We start from the raw sequence: 16,548 nt of genomic DNA, 5'->3' as shown, positions 1-16,548 counted from the left end.
TCCTCTGCTCTACAACCCGTATCTGTGCTGCTGCTGATCCCTTTTTCCACTTCCGGCTCTTTTCAGTCACACAGTAATAAAACTGCAGTATGCAGACAGAGGCAGGCAGACAATCTGTCCCTAGATTACACTTACAGACTGATCCGAGAAGTAAGAGCAGCAGCACAGAGTGCCATCTCACATGATGAGTAATCTGAGGGGAGAGCGGAAAAAAATCAGACCAAAAAGAGCAACTACATTCCGGCTGCTTGTGACAGCTCTAGTCTTCCTGGCTGACTCCTTGCCCTACTGCTGCTAACAAAGAGCAGCCTGAGCTGGAATGGCTTGCAGTCCACAGTCTCAGTATGGGATGGTTTCATTCCTACATGCTGCTTATTCACAAGGCTGAAGAGATAATGGAATAGGGAATGGATTGCTTGCTTGTAAAGCAGGAGGGAGAACAGAAATGTGTCACAACAGGGCTGAGGAGAACAGAAAAGCTAGGGGGGAGAGCACGACAGCAGGTTAATGACAGAGAGTCTGGCAGGAAGTGGCGTCACTGTGGAGTGGGGATCAAGAGAGAGGAACGGAACTGTAAAAGCTATCAAGGACAGAATGCAGCAGGGAAGGGGGAACTACAGAGACAACCAACCGGCACTTTATTCTTACTAACAAAACAGTGCCCATTCAGGGCAGCATTTAGCCTTAAAGGGATTGTCCAGAAAAAAATGAATTTCACTTACCTGGGGCTTCTAGCAGCGCCAGTGGGCGTGGCCGCGGCGGCAGCCCCAGGACTGCCTAACGCCAATTAGTGTAAAGTCCTGGGGCTCTGTTTTGCAGGAGATCGCGCGCAGGCTGCGCGTGCATCTCCTGCTTGGGGGGCGGAGCTCCGCCCCGCCTTGAGTCTCCGAGCGGCTATTGCCGCTCGGGAGACTGTTAGACGGTGATCACGCCTTCTATTTACATGGTGCAGCGCCAGGGGAGGACTGGGACCTTTTAGCCTGGGGGGAAAACAAAACCTAGAGGCCCTTTTACGGCAGCCCCAGCCCAAATGTACCGTATATCTATCTTTAGTATAAATATATGTAGCATAAAGAAGCAATACATTTTACAGTTACATTAACTAGTTCTTGCAAAACCGACGTTTGAAAATGTCCTGTTTTTGCACTTTTCATTGCAAAACAAACATTTTAAAATGAGGGTCGGAAAACTCAGGTGCTGCTTGGGGTGGGGGTGGGGGGAGTGTGTTTCATTCGGTCGCTTTCCGATGGGCGGTCGGGTTAAAAAAGCAATAAGATTGATCCTGGCTGCTGGTAGTGGTGTAATGGTGTGGGGGATATATTCTTAGCACACTTTGGGCCCTTTAGTACCACCTAGGCTTTGTTTAAATACTACAGCCTACCTGAATGTTGTTGCTGACCATACCCATTGCTTCATGACCACAGTGCACCTGATGGCTTCTGAAGGATACTTCCAGCAGGATAATGCATAATGTATGTCACAAACCTCAGATCATCTAAAACTGGTTTCTTGAACATAATGAGTTTAGTGTAATTCTATGGCCTCCATAGTCATCAGATCTCAATCTAATAGAGTACTTTTGGGATGTGGTGGAATGGAAGATATGTATCATGGATGTGCAGATGGTAAATCTGCAGCAACTGTGTGATGTTAATATGTCAATGTGGAACAAAATCTTTGAGGAATGCCATGAGGGATTAGGGTAGACTGGATGCAAAAAGGGTTCCAACTCCGTACTAGCAAAATGTATGGTTGTGAGAGATATCAATTTCTCCCATCATTGTGTTTCTTTTGGATCATGTATTAGACTGTGCTTCAGTAACTGTGATTATGGGCCCCTCAATGACAAATGCTGAAACAACTAAAAAATATCAAATGCAGCAGTCACTTCCCCTTATATATATGAAATGCAGAAATGCAGCAAGCAGTACCCCATATAAGAAATGCAAATGTATGTCCACATGTGGAAGCAACAGTCATTACCCACATGAGAAAGCAGTAGTCATTGTGCCATATATGCAAGCAGCAGTCATTACCCCACATATGAAAGCAGCAGTCATTACCCTACATATGAAAGCAGAAGTCATTACCGGACATGTGAAACAGCAGTCATTACTCTGCATATGAAAGAACAGTGCACTCACTGTAGTGCACAACATCAATAACAAACATCCTAACTTTTAAAGACAGAATAAAGAGAGGCTTTAATACATGCCACTGCCACACCTCCAGGCACCGCCCAAAGTAGGCTAGCGTGAGGCACTGCGAGGTTAGTGTAAGGTGCATGGTGGTGAGGTTAGCGTTGGGCACAGTGAGGTTAGTGTTAGGTGAAGCAGCAGTGAAGTCAGCGTTAGGTGCGGCAGCGACCATAGCCTTAGGTGCAGCGGCGGTGAGGCTAGCAGCGTTAGGTGCAGTGGCGGTGAGATTAGCGTTAGGTGCAGTGGCAGTGAGGTTAGCGTTAGGTGCAGCGGCAGTGAGGTTAGCGTTAGGTGCAGCAGTGACCATAGCTTTAGGTGTAGTAGCAGTGAGGCTAGCAGCTTTAGGTGCAGTGGCAGTGAGATTAGCGTTAGGTGCAGCGGCAGTGGGGTTAGCGTTAGGTGCAGCAGTGACCATAGCTTTAGGTGCAGCGGCAGTGAGGCTAGCAGTGTTAGGTGCAGTGGCGGTGAGATTAATGTTAGGTGCAGCGGCAGTGAGGTTAGCGTTAGGTGCAGCAGTGACCATAGCTTTAGGTGCAGTAGCAGTGAGGCTAGCAGCATTAGGTGCAGTGGCAGTGAGATTAGCGTTAGGTGCAGCGGCAGTGAGGTTAGCGTTAGGTGCAACAGTGACCATAGCTTTAGGTGCAGTGGCAATGAGGCTATCAGCGTTAGGTGCAGTGGCAGTGAGATTAGCGTTAGGTGCAGTGGCAGTGAGGTTAGCGTTAGGTGCAACAGTGACCATAGCTTTGGGTGCAGCGGCAGTGAGGCTAGCAGCGTTAGGTGCAGCGGCAGTGAGGTTAGTGTTGGGTGCAGCGGCAGGGAGGTTAGCTTTAGGTGAGGCATTGACGATAGCGTTAGGTGCAGCGGTGAGCTAGTGTTAGGTGCAGCGGCAGTGAGATTAGCGTTAGGTGCAGCAGTGACCATAGTTTTAGTTGCAGCGGCAGTGAGGCTAGCAGCGTTAGGTGCAGCGGCAGTGAGATTAGCGTTAGGTGCAGCAGTGACCATAGCTTTAGGTGCAGCGGCAGTGAGGCTAGCAGCGTTAGGTGCAGTGGCGGTGAGATTAGTGTTAGGTGCAGCGGCAGTGAGGTTAGTGTTGGGTGCAGCGGCAGGGAGGTTAGCGTTAGGTGAGGCAGTTACGATAGCGTTAGGTGCAGCGGTGAGGCTAGTGTTGGATGCAGCGGCAGTGAGATTAGCGTAAGGTACAGCGGTGGTGAGGCAGCAGTGAGGTTAACGTTAGTTGCAGCGGTGGTGAGGTTAGCGTCAGGTACAGGCTAGGTACCAGAGAGCCCCCCCAAGTATAGGTAGCCACAGAGCCCCACATAGAGGAAGCCAGGGAATCCCCCCAAGATAGGTACCAGAGAGCCCCCCAAGTACAGATAGCCACAGAGCCCCACATAGAGGAAGCCAGGGAAACCCCCCAAGATAGGTACCAGAGAGCCCCCCAAGTACAGGTAGCCACAGAGCCCCACATAGAGGAAGCCAGGGAAACCCCCAGGATAGGTATCGGGGAGCCCCCCCCCCCCCCAAGTATAGGTAGCCTGTGAAACTCCCAGGTTATGTGGTTGGAGAGAGGGAGCCCCCCAATACAGAGTTTTCAAGTGAAAGAAGGGTGATGTAACTCACCACTACAGACAGAGTTGTTCAAGAATACCTCCAAGGTTTGGAACAAAGCATTGACCCGGTTTGGGGGCGGAGCTTCGCGGTAATTTTGGGGGCGGAGCTTCGCCGCGATTTTGGTGGATGTTCACAGTTTCCCTGCAGCCAAGGTTCGCTTCCAATTCCCTCAGCACATGGTGTGTATTAGCACTGCTGCGGCCTCTCCTCTGACAGCTCCAGGCCAGGGGCGGAGTTAAGACTCCAGAGCCATCCTGGACCATTCTGCATCGGGGAGGAGCTGGAGGTCTCACCCAAAGCCTGGACACTGAGGAACAGCTACTGCTGGGGGCGGGGCTTAGTCTGCATATCGAGCGGTTGCAGCACTGCAGTTATGCTCGGCAGCCGACACTTGTGTAAACACCAGCGGCCCTGAATGTGTGAGGAGGCGGCGGCCTGGGGGGCAAATGCCACCCGTCCCCCCGGGTCAGTCCGCCCCTGTGCAGCGCTGCGATCAGCAGCAGTGCTGCACTGGGGACAGCCGTGTGACGCCGTGTGACCACCATAATTGGCTGGCTGTGGGGAGGGAGGGAGGGTTGGGATTTAAAGAAACAGGTTTTTTTTTAATGAAAAATAGAAACAACAATATTTATACAAAAAAAATAAACATGGGGGGAGCGATCAGACCCCACCAACAGAGAGCTCTGTTGGTGGGGAGAAAAGGGGGGGGGGGGAATCACTTGTGTGCTGTGTTGTGCGGCCCTGCAGCTTAGCCTTAAAGCTGCAGTGGCTAATTTTAGTAAAAATGGCCTGGTCACCAGGGGGGTTTAGCCCTGCAGTCCTCAAGTGGTTAAAGTGAAAATAAACTGACGAGATAAACAATTGGATCTGTCCTCCTACTCCTAAAAATGACCTTTTAGATATTCCATGGTTTTATTTTATATTTAAACATTTACAAAGTAGATTGAATGTTTTATTGTCTCTGCTCAATGGCAGTCTATTAAGAGTCCCAAAGATAAAATAACATGAGCTACTGACCTTTTTCTGTCTCTCCCCTGCCCTCTGAAGTGGTATTCTGCCAGGAAAACTTTTATGGCTGAAACTTGCTCATCAGTGATGTTTACTATATTCCTGACAAGGTACTCACAAAACAGAAGCTGACAAATGCATGACTGAAAAATAACTCTTTCAGGCAGCAAAATAAAGTAAAACAGCTTGGTTAATAATATGTTTTGCACTGTACATACACGTGATTATTTCATCATATCACGTCACCTCAGGATAACAAATGAATAGAACATGGAGGCTGCCATATATATTTCCTTTTAAACAATACAATTTGCCTGACAGCTCTGCTGGTCTATTTTGGCTGCAGTAGTGTGAATTACATCTGAAACAAGCATGCAGCCAATCTTGTCAGATCTGACAATGTCAGAAACACCTGATCTGCTGCATGCTTGTTCAGGGTCTAAAACTAAAAGTATTAGAGGCAGAGGATCAGCAGGATAACCAGGCAACTTGCATCGCTTAAAAGGAAAAAAATATGGCACACTCCATATCCCTCTCACTTCAGGCGTCCGTTAAGAGAATCCATGCATACGAGTTCAGAATTACATCCTCAATAAGAGACTATCAATGAGATGCTAATTATTTCTCAGACGTCAATTTTATGCCCATTTGTACTGTATCTTGACCCATGCTAACCAATGTTAACCATTCTAATCCTATATTGGACTACGTCCGACATTAGCATTTTCCCCCGTAGGTCCAATGTTGGACATTGTCCGACATATGAAAACTGGTTGCTGACAGATGGCTCTGTTGCTGGATATAATCTGGCACAGCTTCAGCATACTCAGATGAAAGTGTCAGACTAAGTCCGGCACTTTGATTGCCACCAGCCACATCCCCTGCTGCTGCACCATGTAATATAAATATTATGTGAGCATTGTGGGCTGATCACTAGGAGCAGTCTGGTCACTAGTCCGGCACAGCATCGCCCTATGAGGATCAAAGTCCGACAACTATGATCCGCTCTAATACCACGTAATAATACTTACAAGATACAAGAATTATTTATGTGCCAAGTGCGGGGGTACCGTACTCTGAATTGCTTGTGGTACACATGGCTTAGGCAAAGTACACAACAACAGTTGTCCATATTACATATATGGCTACGATTACACAAACTAACAACATTAACAATACATTTTACGACTGAAATTGCTACCATTTTACATGCTAGCAGCATTTACAAGATAACCTTGACGGAGTCTGAGCAGCATTAACAGTATGATGACATCACTGTTGTTAGTGTGAGTTAGATGCAGACGATAAGGCAGAAGAGCAGCAGAGTAGCACCTAAGGCGTGCAGATTGTAGACTAGGGGGGAGTATTCAGGAGCCTGTGTTGTTGAGCAGTAGAACTGCCTGGGGGAATAAAGAGTTCCTGCACCTGGTGGTCTTGGATGGGATGGTTCGGAAGTGCCAGCCGGATGGGAGACGCTCAAAGAAGCAGCTGCCAGGGTGGGAGGGATCGCAGGAGATCCTGGTGGCCCTCTTCCTCATCCTAGCCATGTGGAGGAGATCGAGAGGTGGTTGGGGTGATCCGATGATCTTTTTTGCCTCACTAATGACTCTTCGCAGTTTACGTCTGTCGCTAGCCATTGCACTGGCATACCAGACTATTACTGAGGAGCAGTATAGACTCCATGGTAGCGGTGTACAAGCTGGTCAGCAGCTCCAGAGGCATGCCAAATTTTTTAAGTTGGCGCAGGAAAAATAGCCTCTGTTGAGCCTTCTACTGAATTTTGATGGTGTTCTGCCCCCATCTTAGGTCAGTGGATAAGGTTGTGCCAAGGAACCGGACCGATGATACTCTGGAGACTTCAGTCTCGCCTATGTGGACTGGTGGGAGAGTGGGAGGGTTCCTCCTGAAACAAGCAGCTCAACAGTTTTTGTTGCATTGAGGACAAGGTTGTTATTCTTGCACCAATTGCAGATTATTTCTATCTCGCTGCAGTAGTCTTGGTCTCCATAGCTGCCAATGAGACCAATGATTGTTGTGTCGTCGGCAAATTTGATAACCTTGAGGTGCAGTTGTTGGTGTACATAGAGAACAGAAGCGGGGACAGTACACACCCTTGAGGTTCCCCTGTATTGGTAGTTCTCTCACCGGAGGAGCAGTTACCGAGCTTGACCCGTTGTGTCCTGTCTGTGAGGAAGCTCCTGAGCCATGCGCGAAGTGTGGGGTCGACACCGAGCTGCGCCAGGTAATCGACCAGGGTGTTGTGTGTTGAAGGCCGAGCTGAAGTCCAGGAATAGGATTCTGGCATAGGAGCCAGGCCTGTCGAGGTGCTCCATGATGTATGCAAGGCTGACGTTTATGGCATCCTCTATGGACCTGTTGGCCCTATATGCGAAATTGGAGTGGGTCAAACAGTGCATCGGTGGTGAGTTTGAGGTGAGCAAGGACTAGAACCTTCATGATGGTAGGTGTTAGAGCCACTGGTCTGAAGTTTTTGAGGCCTGTGCTGCCTGGCTTTTTGGGGACTGGTATGATTGTGGACCTCTTGTGGACAGGAGGGGACTGTACCTTCTGCAAGCGACTTTCTGAACAGAGTAGTGAGCACCAGGGCCAACTGATCCGCACAGGTCTTTAGGCAGTTTGATGAAACACCATCTGGGCCTGAAGCCTTCCTGGGGTTGAGCTTGCGAAGCAGCCTAAGAACTTCTGCTTCCTTAACTGCAACCGGTGCAGCGATGTCTGGGTCTCTCAGTGTGGAGGGTGCCATCCTCATCTTCGACTCTAGGGCCCCGAGCTGCTGGGGCTGTTGCTCAAACCTGCAGTAGAACTAGAGTTCCTCGGCCAGTTGAGTCCTCGGTGTGACATGTTGAGGAGGGGATTTAAAGTTGGTGACTGCCCTGAGGCCTTGCCACACCTCCCTCGAGTTGTTGGACTGGAGGCGAAGTCCCAGCTTGTCGGAGTAGGCTCTCTTTGCAGCTCGCAGTTCCTGTTTCGGGTCGTACCTGGCCTCCTTGAACTCTTCTGGGGAGCCGGTGTAATGTCTGATTACGCTGCCTCAATGCTGCCCTCCATGGCCGACATTACTTCCTCATTCCACAGAGAGAAGGCAGCACAATCAGACATAGCACAGCTCAGACTGTGCTTCTGCAGAGCTGCCCTCCAATGGTTATAAATCCGCAGCACTTTCATGCTATTGTTATGCGCTGAAGGTGGCTGATTGTCGGAGATTACTGACATGAGATTAGGTTAATTTGCAGGGCAGACAGCAGTCAGAAAGAAGTGCTTGATTTGGAATAGTGAGCATGTAATCCAATCAGCCGTCTCGCTGCTGTTCAGTTTCCACATTAATACAGTCACTGCACTTTTTTTTTAACAGGAGCAGTAAAGTGTTGTACCGTGTTAGCCATGAGTAAAAGCAAGAAGTTTTGAATCAGGATGATACCATTTATTGGCTAACTTAGAGATGGATAAACAGTGAGCTTTCGATTTATAAAAAGCCTTCGTCGGACTGGTTCCTGACCAGAACTGAAAAACACAGCTTATATACACTGACATACAGAGGAGAAACATTCTTTAGCAAACATAAATGTAATTAGATGCCTTAACTGTTACTGAGGAGGCTTTCCCAGGCATCCTATCTAAATTGATAAGATCAATAGAATCCTCAACATGACATAAAGCAGACTCTGGTGATGAAGAGACATCGTAAATTCCGAATTCAAATTGTAACTGGCCTGGTTACATGCACCATTAATTCTAAGCTTAAAGGCCCATACTCACGGGCGAGAAATGTGGCCTGTCGCCAGCACACGTGAGCGTGTGGGCGACAGGCCGGCGACAGCTTCTCGCCAGGTCCCTCCGCGTACACACGCGGAAGAGGGACCAGCGGCAAGGCGGAAGCTGTCGCTGACGTTCCTCCTCCCCCCGCCGGAAGCTCCATGTACCTACATGGAGGTTTCTGTCGCTAGTCCGCGTACTCACGCGGACTAGCGACAGTTGCGGCGGGGGGGCAGCGGCGACTGTCGCCATGCGATTGAAAGTTTCAATCGCCTGGCGACATGAGCGACGGGCGACAGTTCGGGGTGCGCGCGCGTGCGGCGGCCCATACTCACGGGCGACCTGTCGCCGCAACACGCGCGCGCCGCGTGTTGCGGCGACAAATGTCACTCGTGAGTATGGGCCTTAAGAGAATTGTGGCATTTAAAGCCAGCACCTGAAAGCAAATAAAATGAATAGTGACAGTGAATTCCATCTTACACAGCATATGGCACAAAAATGAATGAAAAGATAGAAAAATTAAAATTAAAAGAACTGTGGCATTTAAAACCCATCGTACCAGCACAAGAAGTTGGAGTCCTTGTTTAAACCATCTTGTACAGTTTTGAACCAATGTATAAACTTAGTTTCTTGTGTTAATCTCATGTTTCCCGATTTGAAGCCACCCATTAATACAGTGACGCGAAAATTGCTTAAACTGTGTCCAGGTAAACAAAAGTGTGTTGGTATTGGGAGATCAGTATAATTTGTAATATCCTTTTTCCTGCTGTTAATAGTGGATCTGTGGTGTGTCATGCGATCCCGCAGTGGTTGACTTGTTTCTCCCACATAAATTCCTTTGGGGCATTTTGCACACATGATCAGGTATACCACATTAGATGAGTCGCAGGAAAAGGTGCCTTGTACTTTGTATTCCTGTTGTGTACCCGGTATTAGTATCCTGTCAGTGGAATGGATGTATTCACAGGTCCCACATGTTTTCCCTCGGCAGGGGAATGTTCCATTCTGTTCTTGCCTATTTAAGGCACTCCTCACTATCATCTGCTTAAAGAGAACCTGTACTGAGTAAAAATATTTAAAATAAACACATGAGGTAACTTCAAATGAACATTACATAGTCACCTTGCCATCAGTTCCTCTCAGAAGCTCACCATTTTCTTCTGACAATAATCCCTTCCAGTTCTGACAACATTTTGTCAGATCTGAAATATATCAGTTGCTGTCAGTAAAATATCAGTTGCTGTCAGTTATAGCTGAAAGGAAAACTGATGTACCAGGTAATATCCATGTTTCCCTATGGCTCAAGTGGGCGATGTTACAGTTTAACTGTGTGCTGACCTGAAAGCTGTTCTGGGTAATGGCCATTTTCAAAATGGAGGACGGAAAATTCCCTTGGTCACAGTGAACAAACAGGACGCGAGACAGGAGAAAGACACTGAGGAGTAGACTACATGGAAGGTAAGTATGACTTGTGTATGCTTATTTTGACTTTTAATTTTCAGTTCAGGTTTTCTTTAAGATTGGGTGGCTGTCGGAACGCAAGGAGGGGAGGTTCAGGGAATATCTTTTTCAGTCTCTGATCCTTGTGTAGAACAGGATGAAGTTCTTTTGCAATCTTCCTTAAGATTTCCAAGCGTGGGTTGTAGGTTACTACCAGTGGGACACGGCTCTCTTCCTGGCTCTGCTTGTACTCCAGGAGCTGAGTCCTAGGGATGTTGTTAGCTTTCCTGATTTGGGTCTCAGCCATTAGAGGATTGTATCCCTGTTTTATGAAATTCTTCTTCAGGTAACCCAGGTGTTTGTCTTTGTCATCCTTGTCAGAACAGATCCGATTGCATCTTATTGCCTGGCTGTAAATTATGGAATTCTTTATATGTTTGGGGTGGAAACTGTCATACCTGAGGTATGTGGGACGATCCGTCGGTTTGCGGTACATGGACGTTTGTAAGCTGTTCTCTCTCATGTATATGGTGGTGTCAAGAAAGTTAATCTCCTTGTGAGAGTAGCTCAATTTCAGTTTGATTGTGGGATGGAAAGCATTGAAGTTCCTGTGAAATTGGACAAGATCCTCCTCACTTGCAGACCAGATGATCAAGATGTCGTCGATAAAACGGAAGTAGGCCATGGGTTTTATATGACAAGTATTCAGGTATTCTTCTTCAATCTTTGCCATGAAGAGATTTGCGTACTGCGGTGCAAACCGTGAGCCCATTGCCACTCCCATTTGCTGCAAATAGAGGTCCTCCCCAAAAGTGAAATAATTGTGTGTGAGAACGAATCTCATTAGTCCAGCAATTGAGTTTATAGGTGTGCCCAAACCTTGAAGATATTTGCGACAGGCCGCAATTCCATCATTGTGGGGAATGTTGGTGTACAGAGACTCTACATCCATAGTGGCAAGAATGGTGCCTTCAGGCACTGGGCCAATGGCTGCCAGTTGGTTCAGGAGGTGTGTAGTATCCTGTATGTAGCTGGGTCTTTTACAGACTAGAGGCTTCAAAATGTTTTCCAACCACCCTGAGATATTCTCTGTGAGAGTTCCATTCCCTGAGATTATGGGCCTGCCTGGGTTCCCCTCTTTGTGGACTTTGGGAAGCATGTAAAAGCAGGCGGTTCTCGGCTTTTCCGGGATAAGAGTCTGTACATGAAGCCTGGTGTTTACGGGCAATTTCTTTACCATCCTATTGAGTGCCATCCTGTACCTTTTTGTTGGGTCCTCCTGTAATTTGGCATAGTGCATGGTGTTAGACAACTGTCTTTGTGCCTCCTGGATATAGTCACCGGTGTTCATGATGACTATGGCACCCCCTTTATCCGCTGGTTTAATAATAATGTCCTTATTCTCCTTAAGGGATGTGATAGCTTGTTGCTCTTGCAATGTTATGTTATGAGCCAGTGTTTTTCTTTTATTCAGAACCCTGTCAGAGATTTGGCATCTAAATTTGTTGATGTATTTGTCCAGGGTAGGATTTTTTCCAGCTGCAGGGGTCCATCCGCGTTTTTTTGTGGATCTGGTGTGTGTTGGCTCATTATCAGTAGTGTTGCAAGATTCCTTGTCTTGTCATAGTAGTGTTCCTTGAGACGTAGCTTCCTGAAGAATTGTTCCATATCACCACAGAGTGCAATCTTGTCTATGGGCTTTGCAGGGCAAAATGACAGGCCTTTGGACAGTACTGTAAGAGAATTGTGGCATTTAAAGCCAGCACCTGAAAGCTGAGGAAACATGAGACTAACACAAGAAACTAAGTTTATACATTGGTTCAAAACTGTACAAGATGGTTTAAACAAGGACTCCAACTTCTTGTGCTGGTACGATGGGTTTTAAATGCCACAGTTCTTTTAATTTTAATTTTTCTATCTTTTCATTCATTTTTGTGCCATATGCTGTGTAAGATGGAATTCACTGTCACTATTCATTTTATTTGCTTTCAGGTGCTGGCTTTAAATGCCACAATTCGCTTAAGCTTAGAATTAATGGTGCATGTAACCAGGCCAGTTACAATTTGAATTCGGAATTTACGATGTCTCTTCATCACCAGAGTCTGCTTTATGTCATGTTGAGGATTCTATTGATCTTATCAATTTAGATAGGATGCCTGGGAAAGTCTCCTCAGTAACAGTTGGGGCATCTAATTACATTTATGTTTGCTAAAGAATGTTTCTCCTCTGTATGTCAGTGTATATAAGCTGTGTTTTTCAGTTCTGGTCAGGAACCAGTCCGACAAAAGATTTTTTAACAGGAGAGACCTATTTTATGTGAGATAACTACCAGGAGCAAAGACCCTTTTTATTTGGGCTATATTATCCTTATTTAGTATTTATTTTTTTAACAGTATTTTTTTTTTAACAGGAAGCACAATACAGGAAGCACAATGCCTCCAGCCTGTGGAGCTCTGGGGCAGCTTAAAAATACTGCATCTGCGCATGTGCTAAGAAATGTCACATGATGCAGTGTAATTCTAGACGATGTTGATACTGAGCATGCGTGGCAGCGTAATCCTTAGGGCAGCGTAATCAGACACAACACCGGACTTGTGCGCCTGCTCCTTGCGCTTTCGAAGCTGTCGCAGCTTGTTATTGAACCAAGGCTTGTTATTGGGGAAGGTCTTGGAAGGGATGCACATTTCTTCGCAGAAGCTGATGTAAGAGGTGACATTCTCTGACCATTTGTTGAGGGTGGGTGCCTCAAAGGATGACCAGTCCGTGCAGTCAAAACATGCCTGCAGCTCCAGCTTGGCTTCTTCTGTCCACTTTTTGACAGGCTTGACAGTGGGCTTGGCAGTCTCAAGGAGCTTCCTGTAGGTGGGGATCAGGTGGATTACGTTGTGATCAGAGATCCCCCTGGCTGGCCTTGTATGCGTCCTTGTGGACTGTGTAACAGTGGTCCAGGGTGATGCTGTGCCTGGTGGGGCAGGTGATGTGCTGCTTACTCTGGTGTGCATGGAAGGGGAAGGGGGGGAGCTGCAGCACACAAGCTGGCACTGGCTTGGCTCCCCCCCCAACCCCCCCCACTGATCTCTCACAACCTGTTCACCCATGTCCCCTCAGTACATGGTAAACAAGTAAATGCTGGGGGGGGTGAGTGATTGGAAGAGGTTTGCTACCAATAGTAAGATGGAGAACCAAACTAAATTCCTCATGTCACATGTCCTCCAAGAAGCACTTCTGTAGGGTTCATGGGTTTGTCACAGTCAAATCATTGTGACAGTTTATAGTTTTAAACAATCACATACTAAATGGATTTAACTTTTAGGATTCTTATCTTCGGGTGCTTAAAAAGGTCTTAAAATTCAGTTTCGTGCAGGTCGCCCACATTGCATTGGAGCAACAAAACCCTATGTGACCAAGGGTCGGTTCACATGGACATTTTCGCTATATAAATACGAAATAATAATAATAATAATAATACAATAATGTCCAATAAATTATTATCTTTAAACCTCTTTCCTGAGGTAAGATTGTTTCACATTAACTAAGTTCAGCCATGCATGCAAATCACAAAACACAGGGAAATCAGCACGGTAATGAAAGAGTGATATAATAGCAATCCATTGTTTACCTAATTGCAAACGTCCTGCATGCTACATTTCTTCTGTGTTTTTCCTTGTGTACCTAGCTTTAGCCACTTCACCCCAAGGCGGTTTTTAACCTAACGGACAAGAGCGATTTTCACCTTTCTGTGGTCATCCCTTTCATTTGCCAATAGCTTAATCACTACTAATCACAATGAAATGATCTATATCTTGTTTTTTTCACCACCAATTAGGCTTTTTGGGGTTGATATTTGTTTTCAGTAAGTAAGTAAGTAATATTTTCTATTATTTTCTATGCATTTTAAAGGGAAATACAAGGAAAAAATGAAAAAATACACTATTTCTCCAATTTCATCCCCGTGCATAAAACCCACACATTTTATCTGCCCATTTGTCCTGGTTATCACAACATTTTAATTCTGTCCCTAGTACAAAGTATGGTGACAATATATCGTTTGGAAATAAAGGTGTTTTTTCCCCACAATTTTCACGCGCACGCGCACAGCGGCAGCACCACTGTCTGACTTATAAAAACGTCCTGGAGCCATTAAGAGGCTCTAGCAGTACGAAGTCAGCATGTCATTAAGTGGTTAAATAAAAAAAAAATAGCACAACGTAAATTGCAGCCAAACTGCATTGTAAATCGCACTGCATTTGCGTTTTGCAGTATAAAACTCCTGGGATCCACTAGCAGCGCTTTTTGGAGAGCAATCGACAAGCGCTGCTAAAGTGCTGCCAGTGGATCCCAGCCCTCCCAGCCCTAAATCTCACTTGATCTCATTTCTGTCGTCCTACATACCTAAATACTGTTTAAGGGCTCAGAAACACTATAAGCGCTTTTCTGAGCGCTTTTTTGGCTTCGAGAGCTTTCTAAGAGCTTTTTTTTTTTTTTTAAACTCTCCCATCGACTTACATTAAACTCACGGTAAAATCATGTGATTTTAGCACAATCGCGATATTACTGCAATTTTAATGTAAGTCAACGGGAGAGTTTTTTAAAAGCTCTCAGAAAGCTCTGAAGGGCAAAAAGCGCTCCGAAAAGCGTTTGTTGTGTGTCTGAGCCCTTACAGTGCACAGTGTCATTTCACCTTGCGGACTAGAGCTGTAAAATGTAATGCATCTCTTTCAGAGCATCTGCCATCTTGCTTTCTTCAAATTCTAAAAAGAACATTACCTGAAAAGCTCATGTTTCTAAATAACATTTGATGTCTGTTCCAGGCATTAATGGGTTATCGCTGCCTCTAATCATCTGAAAACATTTGAAACTAGAGGGACACAGCAAGCAGTGACTAAGTGTGCAATGAATTTACACTCTGGCATAACATTCAATATAAAGTGGTTTTACCCACTTTATTGCTCATACAGTTATACTGTAATTGGTGTAAACATCACGTTTCCCCACAGGATAGAAGACAGCAGGGAACTGCCACAATCGTACCTAATAAAACCCATGTGTCTCTGGGTCCAATGTCCGTGTGTGTGTGTGTCCCTGCTTTGTGCTACTGCGCATGTGCCGCAGGGATAGCCGTTGTTCGGACGGGAGCAGGACAGCCAGGGGACCGGCTGTGTGCATGTGTGGAGCGGGCGTGCGCATACGCGCTGACAGGTGGCAGCGGTGACAGACCTAGAGCCGTTCTTAAACAGGCTAAGGTCCCTTGTAATGGATATATAATATCAAATCATTCAGAAAACTCTTACAGGAAATCTCTCTACTCTGCTTACAGTCACTCTGAATCCTGCAAAAAATAAAATCCTTTTTGCTGTATGTGTGTTCAGCTTCTTCACCTGCAATTCATGATTAAAAGATGTTCAGATAACCTGTTTGCAATGGGTCATGTAACTGATCGGCTTCTAAGCAAATTAAAATACAGTATATTAACCTTTTTAGTAGCTACCAAATAATGGTTTATAGATGCAGTTGATTTATTGGAGCCAAAGGGGTATATGGTCTATAGTTCATCTAGGGGCTGGAAAGCCACACTATATTATGTTTAGAGGAACAGGCAAGAAAGCAGAAAGCACACAGGCACGCTTTGCTAAGCAGGGGAATGCAGACATCACTATCTTACTTGGTGTTGTCAGAGTCAATGGTGTGAAACAGCTTCTCCAGTTCTTCCTCATTGAGGGTACCATCTGAGAAAAAGGTCTGAAATTCCTCCAGGGATAGTTTCCCATCATCTACAAGAATATGGACAGTTATGAATATAAGTCCAAACACTGGGGTGCTTTGCAAAGAACACTTAAACACAACAACCTGAAATACCCCGCTAAGCTAAAAAAGAAAAAAGATAAAAAATAAATAAGACTTGTTTATCCCAAACACTTACCGTAAGTACAACAAATTTATTGAGAACCTGAAGTGAAAATAAACCGAGAAAGCAAGAAGTTTTGAATCAGGATGATACCATTTATTGGCTAACTTAAAGATATCTAAGAGTAAGCTTTCGGCTTTTGAGCCTTTGTGAGACTAAATCCTGTATGCTTACACGACAGCTACAGTCGGATGCGAATGTTTGGGCAACGTTGTTAATCGTCATGATTTCCTGTATAAATCGTTGGTTGTTACGATAAAAAATGCAAGTTAAATATATCATATAGGAGACACACACAATGGTATTTGAGAAGTGAAATGAAGTTTATTGGATTTACAGAAAGTGTTCAATAATTGTTTAAACAATATTAGGCAGGTGCATCAACTTGGGCACCACAAAAAAGAAATGAAATCAATATTTAGTAGATACTCCTTTTACAGAAATTACAGCTTCTAAACGCTTCCTGTAGGTTTCAATGAGAGTCTGGATTCTGGTTGAAGGTTCCTCTTTACAAAACCGCTCTAGTTCATTCAGGTTTGATGGCTTCCAAGCATGGACAGCTCTCTAACTCACACTACAGATTTTCAATTATATTCAGGTCTGGCGACTGAG

The 16,548-nt window shown here is 45.6% G+C and overlaps 1 protein-coding gene across 4 annotated transcripts in view; it reads right to left on the bottom strand.

Annotated features, from left to right (window-relative positions):
* The window catches only part of NECAB2 (N-terminal EF-hand calcium binding protein 2), a 378,886-nt gene that overhangs the window by 204,846 nt on the left and 157,492 nt on the right, over window positions 1-16,548 (bottom strand). For all 4 annotated transcript variants that reach the window (XM_068259472.1, XM_068259473.1, XM_068259475.1 and 1 more), the window contains one exon: window positions 15,694-15,802. In XM_068259472.1, coding sequence (XP_068115573.1) covers window positions 15,694-15,802 — 109 coding nt within the window. The remainder of the gene's footprint in view (window positions 1-15,693; window positions 15,803-16,548) is intronic.

The sequence above is a fragment of the Hyperolius riggenbachi genome, chromosome 11 (genome assembly GCF_040937935.1).
Source record: "Hyperolius riggenbachi isolate aHypRig1 chromosome 11, aHypRig1.pri, whole genome shotgun sequence".
Classification (NCBI taxonomy): Eukaryota; Metazoa; Chordata; class Amphibia; order Anura; family Hyperoliidae; genus Hyperolius; species Hyperolius riggenbachi.
The sequence above is the reverse complement of the archived record's forward strand: the minus strand, read 5'-3'. Positions and strand labels throughout refer to the sequence as shown.